The sequence below is a fragment of the Quercus suber genome, unplaced genomic scaffold (assembly GCF_002906115.3).
Source record: "Quercus suber isolate HL8 unplaced genomic scaffold, Cork oak 2.0 scaffold_76, whole genome shotgun sequence".
NCBI classification, from domain to species: Eukaryota; Viridiplantae; Streptophyta; class Magnoliopsida; order Fagales; family Fagaceae; genus Quercus; species Quercus suber.
In genome coordinates, this window is record NW_027069541.1 from 1,639,673 (window position 1) to 1,651,261 (window position 11,589).

General features: G+C 33.4%; 2 protein-coding genes across 3 annotated transcripts; both read left to right on the forward strand.

Moving 5' to 3' along the window:
- The first annotated feature begins 576 nt into the window (after positions 1 to 576).
- On the forward strand, positions 577 to 1,152 carry LOC112000123 (uncharacterized). Its single transcript, XM_024032233.1, has one exon. It carries the CDS (start codon positions 577 to 579, stop codon positions 1,150 to 1,152), a length of 576 nt encoding a protein of 191 aa, XP_023888001.1.
- Positions 1,153 to 6,509: 5,357 nt separating this feature from the next.
- LOC112000115 (SAGA-associated factor 29 homolog B) lies at positions 6,510 to 10,995 on the forward strand. Of its 2 annotated transcripts, XM_024032224.2 has the most exons (5): positions 6,510 to 6,887; positions 7,070 to 7,083; positions 7,492 to 8,445; positions 9,249 to 9,820; positions 10,734 to 10,995. In XM_024032224.2, exons 4-5 carry the CDS (start codon positions 9,254 to 9,256, stop codon positions 10,845 to 10,847), a joined length of 681 nt encoding a protein of 226 aa, XP_023887992.1. In that variant the 5' UTR covers positions 6,510 to 6,887; positions 7,070 to 7,083; positions 7,492 to 8,445; positions 9,249 to 9,253; the 3' UTR covers positions 10,848 to 10,995. The 2 variants fall into 2 exon arrangements, with proteins under 2 accessions (XP_023887992.1, XP_065629616.1); XM_065773544.1 differs by lacking the exons at positions 9,249 to 9,820; positions 10,734 to 10,995 and having other exon boundaries at positions 6,697 to 6,887; positions 7,492 to 7,718.
- The last annotated feature ends 594 nt before the right edge of the window (positions 10,996 to 11,589 follow it).

Consider the following 11,589-nt stretch of genomic DNA (forward strand, 5'->3'; position numbering starts at 1 on the left):
AACCCGCAGCTTGAACCCTTTTCCCCTAAACCCTCAAGCACTTTGTGTATGGGGAGGTGTCAATTCAGCTATAAGGCCTTTGGTCTTAATTTTAGAGATTTAAGTATTTGACAATGTAATTTTTTTAGATTTCAAGCTCAAAAGCTTAACCTAAGCTCAAGTTTAAGCTTGAGCCTGACTTGACTAATTAATTAAGCCAAGCTAAGTTAAGGTCGAACTTTTTAGCTTTTCCACAATCTCAAGCTCAAACATTATTTTTAGGTTTATCGCGAGTTCAAGCCAAGTTTGAACTTTTGACATTTCATAATGAACCAAACTTAAACATGCACTACTCGACAAATCTCGGCTAGTTTCCGGTCGTATATATTTTGGGGTTAAATCCAAAAAAGAAATATGTACGGATGTTTACAATAGCAACTACACTTTGATTGATGTTTCTAAACTTGAAATCCCTTCTTTTGGTGGTTTTAACAACATGGTTGGCTTCTATAATATGGCTCCGTCTGTATCGCTGATCATATGACTTCTCCTAATTGCAAAATATATTTGTGGAACCCAAGCATTAGAAAGTTAAACATGGTTCCTGCTTGTACCTTGCTTGATCGCTCTTTGGTTTCTAATTTCACTCATGTCACTCTTGGACTTGCCTCTGACTCCAAAAACAATGACTTGAAGATTCTCAGATTTGATAGCTTTGAAGGATGCCCGGCCGAGGCCCAGGTTTACTCGTTGAGTACGGGTTCGTGGAGAAAGATTGAAATACCTATGGATTCATATGGGACATCTGTTACTTCAATATATCCATCACCCTATTTGTTTTTCAATGGAGCTTTGCACTCTTTAGTATGTTCTGAGGTATTATGTTCTGAGGGGGACGTGGACGCTGAGGTGGAGACTGTGGGGGAGGAGGATAGCCGCAAATTTAAGGTTGTGGGGAACGTGGAGGAGGATAGCCGCAGATTCATTTTGTCCTTTAACGTTGATGATGAGAAATTTCATGAGATAAAGCTACCTGAAAGCAATTTATGCAAAAGACATTCCAAATGTCTTGCAGTGTTAAAGGGATCACTGGCTTTCATTGGTTTCAGTCTTGCTGATAGCCAGAGTGGTACTTGCTTCATATGGGTGATGAAAGAGTTTGGTGTGTTTTGAGTCTTGGACTCGAATATGTGTACCAATGGCAATGGATGGACGTGAAAGTTTACTTGGATGCACCGTTAATGGTGAACTTCTTATTAAGCGTTCAAGCCCTTTGAGGGATCGGATTGTCTCTCTTGACCGTTAGAGTTCAAAAGCGGAAACTCTTACAGTTCTATCAAGCACAGATGTGATTTATACTGCTAATTTTGTGGAGAGCTTAGTTTTACTTGATGGGTAAACGTGGAAAACCAGTAAGTTCTAGTTGGCCTTCATCTTTTTTAAATTCATATTGACAAGTCATTTTTGTTGTTTTTGTATTTGTGTAAATGAATCCGTTATTATCTTGTGTTTTCTCTCCCTTTGTTATAGACTTGAAAGTAATGCTTTTGTTGTAGAAAAATAAATATATAAAACAAAAAATTATCCCTTTGGGGAATGAGACCAAATTTCATCTAGTTAATTGGGCTCCAGTTTGTGCCCCTCTTCCCTCTGGTGGTTAGGCTATTAGGGGTTTGAGGTGCTTTAATAAATTATTATTGGGAAAGTGGCTGTGGAAGTTTGGGCTTGAGAGGGATGCATTATGGCAGAGAGTGATAGAAGTGAAGTATGGTTGCAAGTGGGGGGGCTGGTGTTCCAACTCAGTGTTCGGTTCGCATGGGGTGATTTACGGAAGTATTTTAGAAAGGGTTGGCCTACTCTATCAAGCTATCTCCGGTATAAGACGGGATAGTTCTAGAGAAAAGTTTGGGCAAGATCTATGTTGTGGGGAAAACCCTTTTGCTATGTGCCTTCTTGAGTTATTCAGGATTTGCTGTGACAAATGGGCAAGTGTCATAGATTTTACGAAGCTCACTGATGGAGTCCTGCATTAGGATATGAATTTCATGCAGGTTGTGCAGGATTGGGAGTTTGGAATCTTTGTTGAATTGCATGTATATGATCTATGGGGCATTTGTAAAAGGAAGTGGGGAAGATAAATTGTGCTGGAGACTAGATAAGAAAAAGAGATTTATTGTAAGTGGTTAATATCAGGTTTTACTTTGTAATAGCAACCAATATTTTCCTTGGAAAAGAATATGGATACCAAAGATAACTTCCAAAGTTGCTTTCTTTGTTAGGACAGCAGCATTGGGGAAATTTCTGATGATTGACATTTTACAGAGAAAGAGTGTGTGGATTTTGGATTGGTTTTATATATGTAAACGCAATGGTGAATCATTAGACCATTTATTATTTCACTATCCTATTGCTACAGAATTGTGGTCTATGGTGTGTCTAAGGTGTTGGACTAATTTGGGAGATTGTGGGTGGAGTTGTTAGCTTGTTGGCTAGGTTTTTTTGGTGTCACCAGAATGGTCATTTGTGGATGGCTACCACACACTGCTTGATGTGGTGTCTGTGGAGGGAGAGGACCAACCGAAGTTTCGAAGATATAGAGAAAACCATGTCTGATCTCAGTTATTTTTCCTCAGAACTTTGCTTGATTGGTTGTTAGTTTTGCATAGTTCCCTTTATGATAGATTTATGTAATTTGCACAATTGATTGTATAGTCCCTAGTTGTGTACATGATTATCAAAATTGCGATCCTGGATCCTATACTCCTAAATTGATTTGGATTGCTATAGGATCAATCAGGATGTAGAGTCGAGATGGGATCATGTGCCAGAGCGTAGGATCGCAACCTTACTGCGATTATGGGTGATTCTACAACACATAGAGAATGGATCAATTTTTGTCAAATGGGTCTCCCATTTCGACCCTAAATTGAGAACTATTGGGGCTCAGTTTTATCAATGCTGGTGTCAGGGTATGTCATTCTCAAACAGGACCCATTTTATCTTTTGTGTTTTACTGTGGTTGATGTGCAGGGTGGTGATGATAATATTAGTGGTGTTGCTGATGGTAATAGTGATGATGATGAAGTTTGAAAGAAGACAGCAAAAAAGCCACCACTGAACAGGCTAAGGGAGAGAAGGCATCCTAAAAAAGTGCAAAGCAGTCAAAATAGTAAGAAGTCAAAGAAAGTAAAGTAGGTTGCTATTAACATATTTAGAAGGTTGTCAATCCCACTGTGTTTTTGGATGATTAACATTTACTGTTGATTTATCTGTCCTTAATAGTTTAGCATTTTTGTCATATGGATTTCGATCAATCTTGATAATGTGGCTGCCTTACTGGTGATGCTCGGTTAAGTGTTTACTTCTATATGGTACTTGGGAGCATGGGATTATTTTAATCAATTGCAGCTAAAGAATGTCTTAGTCTATCGTGTATGAAATGGTCAATTTACTATGAATGTTTTATTACTATCTTCTGCTGGGAAGGAAAAAAAAGAAAGAGAAAACAAGTATCTCTCCGGTTTTTCAGGGTGGCTGAATGTTCAACTTAGTTTCATCATGGTTTTGGGTTCAACCGCAGATTCTCACACTACATTCTAGGAAATCTCAAACTGTTACTGCATTTCCTGATTTGTAAAAATAAAATTTAGTTCGGAATCTTACCCTTTTTAAAAATCCAAAATTTTAAATAATTAAATGCTGATGAACTTCGAGTGCATTGCAGCAATGCTCTGAAAATTGCAATTTATAATGAGATCAAGTGACAGTGACGGGGTGATGATCACTTCACTTATTAGATGGCTTTCTTTACCTCATCATATGCAATTTTAAAAAATAAAATAAAATAAAAATTCAAGGGGAAAGTCGTTGAGGGAATGTTGATGTGTTATACAGTCCAAATATTATCTCCTGGATTTGATCATGTACTATATATATATATATATATATATATATATATATAAACTAGCCTTGTTGCATGCATTATATGTGTTCTCAAAGACTTTTAATTTTGTAAATTTTAGTGGTACTACAAGTTTTACTAATTGAACTTACAAATTGATGCGTTAGCAATCATAAAGAGGCAACTCAAATATTCATTTATGAGGTAGTTGAAGCTCACAAATCACATCTATTGCTACATTAGCTTGTAATTTCTTCCCAAAAAAAAAGCTTGAAAGTTTTATATGATTAAACTTGTAGTACTTTTAACATTTTTATCTCTTTTTTTTTTTGTCTTTTATTATTATTATTTTTGGTTAAAATAAAAAATTTTCATTTATACCAATTTGGGATTTATGCATTTATCCAATTTGATTTATGTGGTTGGCAATCATTGAAATAGAGTTGGGTTACTTTATTTTTATAAAATAGTGAGTTTTAACTAGTTTTAATTTGCCAAAAAAAAATCAAATTAAAAATATATTTATAATAATAATAGTGGTCGAACTAGGATTTTAGTTTGGAAAGCAATATTAAGACACGATTCAAATGAATAAATTCTTACTTTAAAAAAAATGAGAACAAAAACCCTGCCCTCCACTTTGAAATGGAAAAGCTTGTGTCGGAATTCACCTTCTACTAAACTCAACTCTAATAGCTAATAGTGGTCGAACTAGGATTTTAGTCTGGAAAGCAATATTAAGACACAATTCAAATGAATAAATTCTCACTTTAAAAAAATGAGAACAAAAACCCTACCCTCCACTTTGAAATGGAAAAGCTTGTGTCGGAATTCACCTTCTACTAAACTCAACTCTAATGTCTCCTCCTGTGGTAATTACTTATAACATTTTTGTCTTTTATTATTATTATTATTTTTGGTTAATATCAAAATTTTTCATTCATCCCAATTTGGGATTTATGCGTTTGTCCAATGGTTGGCAATCATTGAAATAGAGTTGGGTTACTTTATTTTTATAAAACAGTGAGTTTTAACGAGTTTTAATTTGCCAGAAAAAAAAAATCAAATTAAAAATATATTTATAATGATAATAGTGGTCAAACTAGAATTTTAGTCTGGAAAGCAATATTAAGACACAATTCAAAGGAATAAATTCTTACTTTAAAAAAAATGAGAACAAAAACCCTGCCCTCCACTTTGAAATGGAAAAGCTTGTGTTGGAATTTACCTTCTACTAAACTCAACCAGGATTTTATAATAATTTCTTCTTTTAACATAAAAAACAGGGAAGTAGTTTATTATCAACATGGGAAATTTTTTTTTTCTCGTTTATCAAATTAAAAAAAAAAAAACATGGGAATAATTTATTATTATGCTCCAAACTCTTTTAAGCTTAATATTTCCTCAAACTTTCTTTCCTTTTACCCTCAAAGCTTAATAATTTTATTATTATATAAAAATTTAAGAATTTAATTTTGAATCCCTTCCCTCCTCTCCACTTGTGATTTGAGAAATGAGAAAGCCTTTTGCATTTCCTATGGGCTGGAGGTAGTTATTAATATGTCCAAAACCAAAATAGACATTTAGACACTACGCGGTATGCAAGTTTAAACACATATTTTCAGTTTTTAAATAATATTATACGTTATTTTATATATTTTTTTACTTACATAAATTTTCAAAAAAATTAAAAACTGTTGTTTAAACACACGTATCAAACGGATAGGCATGTGTTTGGATTGAGATTATAAATAAAAATTATTTTACTATTCAGCTTATTTTTACTATTATTCATGGGTTCTATTACACTTTTTGGCACTATTTATAGGTCCTATTATACTATTTCAATTAACTTTTACCCTTATTTATAGTACTTTTAATAATAATTTTTTAATTTTAGTAAAATAAGCAGTATCCAAACACTTAATGTCCAAAAACTATTGGGAAACCTTTTTTTTTTTTTTTTTTTTTTTAAGCAGTGGGAAACCCATTGACCAACAAAGAAAAACAAGAAAACACAAAGCCCCAAGAAAGGAAAAGAGAAAAGAAAAGGCAAGGCAATCACAATATCACACGTGGCAACAAAACAGAAGTTACAAGAAACACACCATTAAAAGAAGTTATTATAATCACCTCTTTACATCAATCACCTTCTCAACCATTTTCTGTCTTTGCTCTCACATTGTGTCCGCACACACTCTCTCATTACTACCAGATGAAGAAGACAACCTCGTAGTCATCATTGAGGTTGTTGTGGTGCCGACTTTGAAGCACTTCTGTTCTGTTTTATTGTCAATCACTTCATGGGAATTTTCAAAATTTTGTAAGTTGTTATCTTATTGATAAAATTCATAATATATATGAAATTTTCCCCCCCCCCCCCCCCCCCCCCCCCCCCCCACAAAACCCCACTTTTTCATTCTCCTCCTTGATGCTCCTTTGTGACTTATGCCCTATAGTGTTAAAATTGCTTTTCTTTTTCTTTTTTTCTCTTTGGCCTGATTTAATATTGGTCTTTCAGCAGGTCAGTTTTGTATGAAGAGACAAAAAATTGTTGATACTTGCTGGATAGAACTTTCTATTTTAAAAATATTTAAAGAATGTGGATAAGTCTTTCAGGTTTATGACTAGAAGACTACAATTTACATGGTTCTTGATGAGCTTGATTGGCCCAGAGATGCTGAGTGTTGTCTTTTTCTTCCACCATTTTTTTTTCTTTGGCTTAATGATGAGTGCCGGTTGTCCTACTGTTAAGTGCTTAGAGGAATAATATGGTTTATGTCTATATTTTACTTTATGTAATTGAACTATTTTCATCTGAGAGTGACATTCCTTTTTCCTTGCTGCTCTTAGGAAGTACAAGCTGCCCATGTCAAGAATTATTCCTTTCCCCAAGAGAAATGATCTTAGTAATGTACAAGATTTCCCTACTGGAAGTCAGGTTTTGGCTGTCTATCCAGGAACAACTGCACTTTATAAGGCAACTGTTGTTAATGGCCATCGCAAGGTGACAATTCTATCTAATTTCTTTACTTGAACAGAAGTTATTATTCATTTCCTTTGAATTCCAATATTCTATAGATTCTTATACTTCCTTTTGAAAATGCCTGTGAGTTTTGCATGAATCTAACTACTTCTTGTAATTTTGCATATTGTGGCCTTCTATCAATTGTTCCAAAATATTTTCAGAGGAAGACGGATGAGTAAGTATATCATTCTTTGTCTTTTAATACTCACTGTCTATAATTTTTGGAAAGAGTGCACTGTCAATTTTGCCATAGCTTCTTATGTAGTATGATTTCATTAGTAATATTGATAACCTCAATTTGTTTTATTAGTTTCTCTTCAGGGTAGATTATGGATTCTAATGTAATTTGCTTTCATTAGTCACCGAAATGATAAGCATATGACAAAAAAAAGAAAAAAAAATGGTTCTAACATTTTTTTTAAGGAAACAAATAAGCTTAATTTATCTAGCAAAGTCATTTCTTCATATGAGGAAGATGTAGAAGAATGATGACACTGCCATCTGCTTCCAAATGAGGATATTTTGCTTTAAGATCTTTATATTATGTTGTCAATAATACATATTTCATGATTTGGTTGGGCAGTTATTTACTGGAATTTGATGATGATGAGGAAAATGGATCATTGCCTAAAAGGATCGTACCCTTCCAAAAGGTGGTTCCTCTGCCTGAAGAATCTCGTCAATGAATTCAAGCTTTTTATAGCCGTGTATAAATCTCCAGCGTTATGTAACATTATGAAGCTGGCCTTTAACGTGCCTTATGTTACTTTTTTATGTTATATAATCATATTTATTTCTTATTCCTCTCAACTATTGAAAATGTTAAGACTTTCTGTCATTCCGTCCATTCCCGTTAACTTTTATCTTCCATGACCAAGTGTCATTTGAAATTATTGCTCTCTTGGGAAAAAGTTTTTCTACCAAGAAATGAAATATTCAGCAAAAAAAAAAAAAAAGAAAAAAAAAAAAGGAATGATTATAAGAACGTATCACTTGTGGTATGTGTAAATTTTGTTTCTCAGTAAAATAAAGAACGAAGTGGTAACTTTGTTTAAAGGTTGGGGTTTCTACTTTCTAGTCTTGGAACAGTTTCAAATTTCAAACAAAATGGCCAGAGCCTCAGCATAATGGAGCCAAAAATTGCCTACTAAAACCAACAGTGACCCAAATGGAAAGCTGCTAACCGCATGTCCTAATTATTCTACCTAGAACCGACTCTTCTTAACTCGCTGTTAAATTAAGCTGAAACAGCCTACCAATCACATAATATGGCCAAATTTATATATGTAAAGACATTGTCATTGCAAGTTCTCAGCAATTTCCTCTCCCTCTCTCTCTCTCTATCTCAATTGAATAATTATGCATGTGCACACACACCTAGACAAAGAAACCCCCCTGCTTTATCTTTCCCTGCCTTTGTAAAGTGCAACACATCCATTGCCATAACCCCTCCTCTCTCTTACAAGAAAAGCAAAGAGTGGAATATCTTTAAGGGAGTTCCCTAAGTGTGTGTTTTTGAACACTGCAACTTTGTCAGGCAAGCAACTATCATTCACTATCTTTAGCATCTTCGACTACCAACTTTCTTAGTTTCCATCTATGAATATTATATTTATACACCTTCTTTAAACTTGTATGCACTCTTTGAAGAAAAACTTATAGGTAGCTAAATTGTTCATTGATAAAAGACTAAATGTTACAATAATATTCTTTTTGTGCTCTGTATTTGCTTCAAATAAGAAGGAAGTTTTGCTACTCTTGGTTGCATTCATGAAAAATATGTATGCTCATTGAAGATAGTTTTGTGGAATAAAAATCCTCCCCATTTTTAGTGTTCCACTTACAATCTGCCAATTACAGTGTACTATTTCTTCCTTTTTTCTTTTTTATTTTTTCTTTTTAAATTTCATTTTAAACTTTGGTTACTTATAAGAAAAAATAAGTATATATGATAGATTGTGAATACAAATCCTCTTTACCACTTTTTGTATTCTATTATATGTTCCACTAATTATGGTATGTCATTTGTTTGATTATTTTTCTATTTTAAATTTTGATTATTTTATAAGGAAAGTTAAATGAATACAAAGCATACTATATTATTGGTGAAATATAAAGTAGAATACAAAAAAAAGGTAAACAGGATTTGTATTCATAAATTACGATTAATAGAGTATAAAGTGGAATACTTAAAGTAGGATAGAAGATGTTGTTATATGTTGTTATTATTATTATTATTTATTTATTTCTTCACATCCGATAGACAATGGTATTTTAATGTAATGCAGACTTCAGTAAAAAAACAAAATATGTACTCACAAAAACAAATACTTCGTGTAGGTGAAATGGATATCACCTCACTTGTGTTAGAAATTTCTTCGTCAGTGGATCTTTCAAGATTTAAGAATTTCATGACAGTGAGTGAGGGTAAGAGTAAGCATAACACTAATGATGCATACAGATCCGGAAATGAAATCTTGTGGGATTTCATCAAGAAGTTTGACAAGCTGTGTGTTAAGGCAGATGCAATGACAGGAAAGGAAAAACAACTCAAGTTGGAAATGAATAGTTCAAGTGATATAAAACTGTTAACAGATTCAAAGGCTTCAGATTCAAAGAAAATTGTGAAGCCAGTGAGTTGCTCAGGAGGAAAGGTTTGCAATAATAGTTCTTGCAAGGGGAAGGGAATCTTGCAGGCTGGTGTTGTTGAACACCTTAATGGCCGACTGAAAATCCTTGAAGAAGAAACTAAGACTATGAAACAAGATATCTTGGAGGCTCTGGAAGAAAGGAGAGAGCTGGTGAATGATATATATGAGCAGTTTCAGATTATTCATAGTCACCTTCGCATACGAAATCAAGTGATGGGAGAGTCTAGTTATGATGATACTTTGATTGCAAATTCTCCAAAGGTAACTCTTTCTGCTATGATAGTGATATGTCTTATCCACTTTTATTAGAAATTGAGTTGTACTTCAATTAATTTTGTTGTGCCTCTGCTTTTAGTCTTTTCTTCTCTGTTTACTGAAGGCATCACTTTGTCTTTACTTTTTGTGCTGGGAAGAAGTTAGCTGTTTGCTGTTAGTTATTGGTGAAGCATGAGTTCCTGATCCTAGTCTTGTGGATCAATGTCACTACCCTTCTATGCATCATTTACTAATTGTTTTTCACCCAAGACTATTAAGAACAATATTTATCTTATGAAAGAATACCAAAAAAAAGAAAAGAAAAGAAAAAAAAAAAAAAAAGACTTGCTTCGCCTTCAACTTAATATTTGACTATTATGGTATTTGATATTCTTAACTCTTAAGGTCTGGTAATTGGTAAATGGTGTTTGTGCAGCCCGTGGTGGGGTCTAATAGGCCATCTTGAAACATAGAAATACAAGGAAAGTTCCTACATACACGCTCATTTTCAAAGAATCTATGCATTTGGAACTAGGAACACAAATGACAAAACATCTAAGTCGCATTATAAAGTTGCTATTGATCTTCACGGCACACCCTACTTCCACCTCTTTTCATGCTGAAAATGGCAGATTTCAAAGCATATTGCATTCACTACATTAGTTTTGTAGTAGTCAAACAGTTTGCCCAAATTATTCCAATAAATTGAGAGTATTCATTTTCAAGAGACCCAAGACTCTACAAGTTAAAGACTTATTCTAACTTCTCTAGAGTTTCTTTGGTATGACTGACTGTTTGGTTGCGGAGGGATTGAACAAAAAGAAACTGAGAACAAAATTAGTTGGTTTGTGTAAGCTTTGCTCTATCAATTTTCAATACTTGTATGCATAACTTTTACATGTTTGTGGTGTATAAACAGGATGGAAGAATAATTGGGACTGGTATAACAGAAATTTTTCTCCAAGAACCAAATATGCCTCTTGTCACCAGAGATCTTAGAGCTGGCACGTTAGAATTCCAAGAATCTGCTTAAGTAGTGCACGGACTCTCAATGGGATGATTTTTTTTTTTTTTTTTTATCTGAAATTTTATGAAAGTTGTGCAACCACCTGTTTTAGTTTGTGTTCTTTGGTGTGTTAAAAAAAATATATATACATATATATATATACACATACATACAGTCTTTGGAGATTTTTTTTTTTTTTTTTATCTGAAATTTTATGAAAGTTGTGCAACCACCTGTTTTAGTTTGTGTTCTTTGGTGTGTTAAAAAAAATATATATACATATATATATATATACACATACATACAGTCTTTGGAGTCCACTATAAATTTTACTATGTTTATCAATTGTTTCTCATATAATAATGAGTTTTTGGCTGAATATTGGTAAAAATTGAGTTTATTTGTGATAAGTGTAATGTTCAAAGTTATTTAATTGCTTGAGGAGAGAGATGAATTTTGGTAATGATGTTGCCAAAATTGTGAGAAAAAATAAAAGAGAGAAGATAGAACTGATGTGACGAGGGGAGGAGAGAGAGAAAAGCCATTTCGGCAATAGTATTGTGGAGATTTCTACTGCCCAATAAATTTGTGTTGTGGTAACACCATTGCCGAATAGGAGAGAAGAAGAAAAAAAAAATTAACTGTTGCAATGCAAGTGCCTAAATAGGAGAGATGAGGGAGGAAATTCTTTTTTGTATTTTGGCAATCACAATACCGAAATATGAGAGAGAAGGGAGACTATATATATATATATATATATATTTTTGCT

Excerpts from the sequence above, each read along its gene's own strand:
- LOC112000123 (XM_024032233.1), top strand. The coding sequence starts at position 577 with ATGGTTCCTGCTTGTACCTTGCTTGATCGCTCTTTGGTTTCTAATTTC.
- LOC112000115 (XM_024032224.2), top strand. The coding sequence starts at position 9,254 with ATGGATATCACCTCACTTGTGTTAGAAATTTCTTCGTCAGTGGATCTT. Across the intron at positions 9,821-10,733 it reads TGATTGCAAATTCTCCAAAG|GATGGAAGAATAATTGGGAC; the intron begins GTAACTCTTTCT and ends GTGTATAAACAG.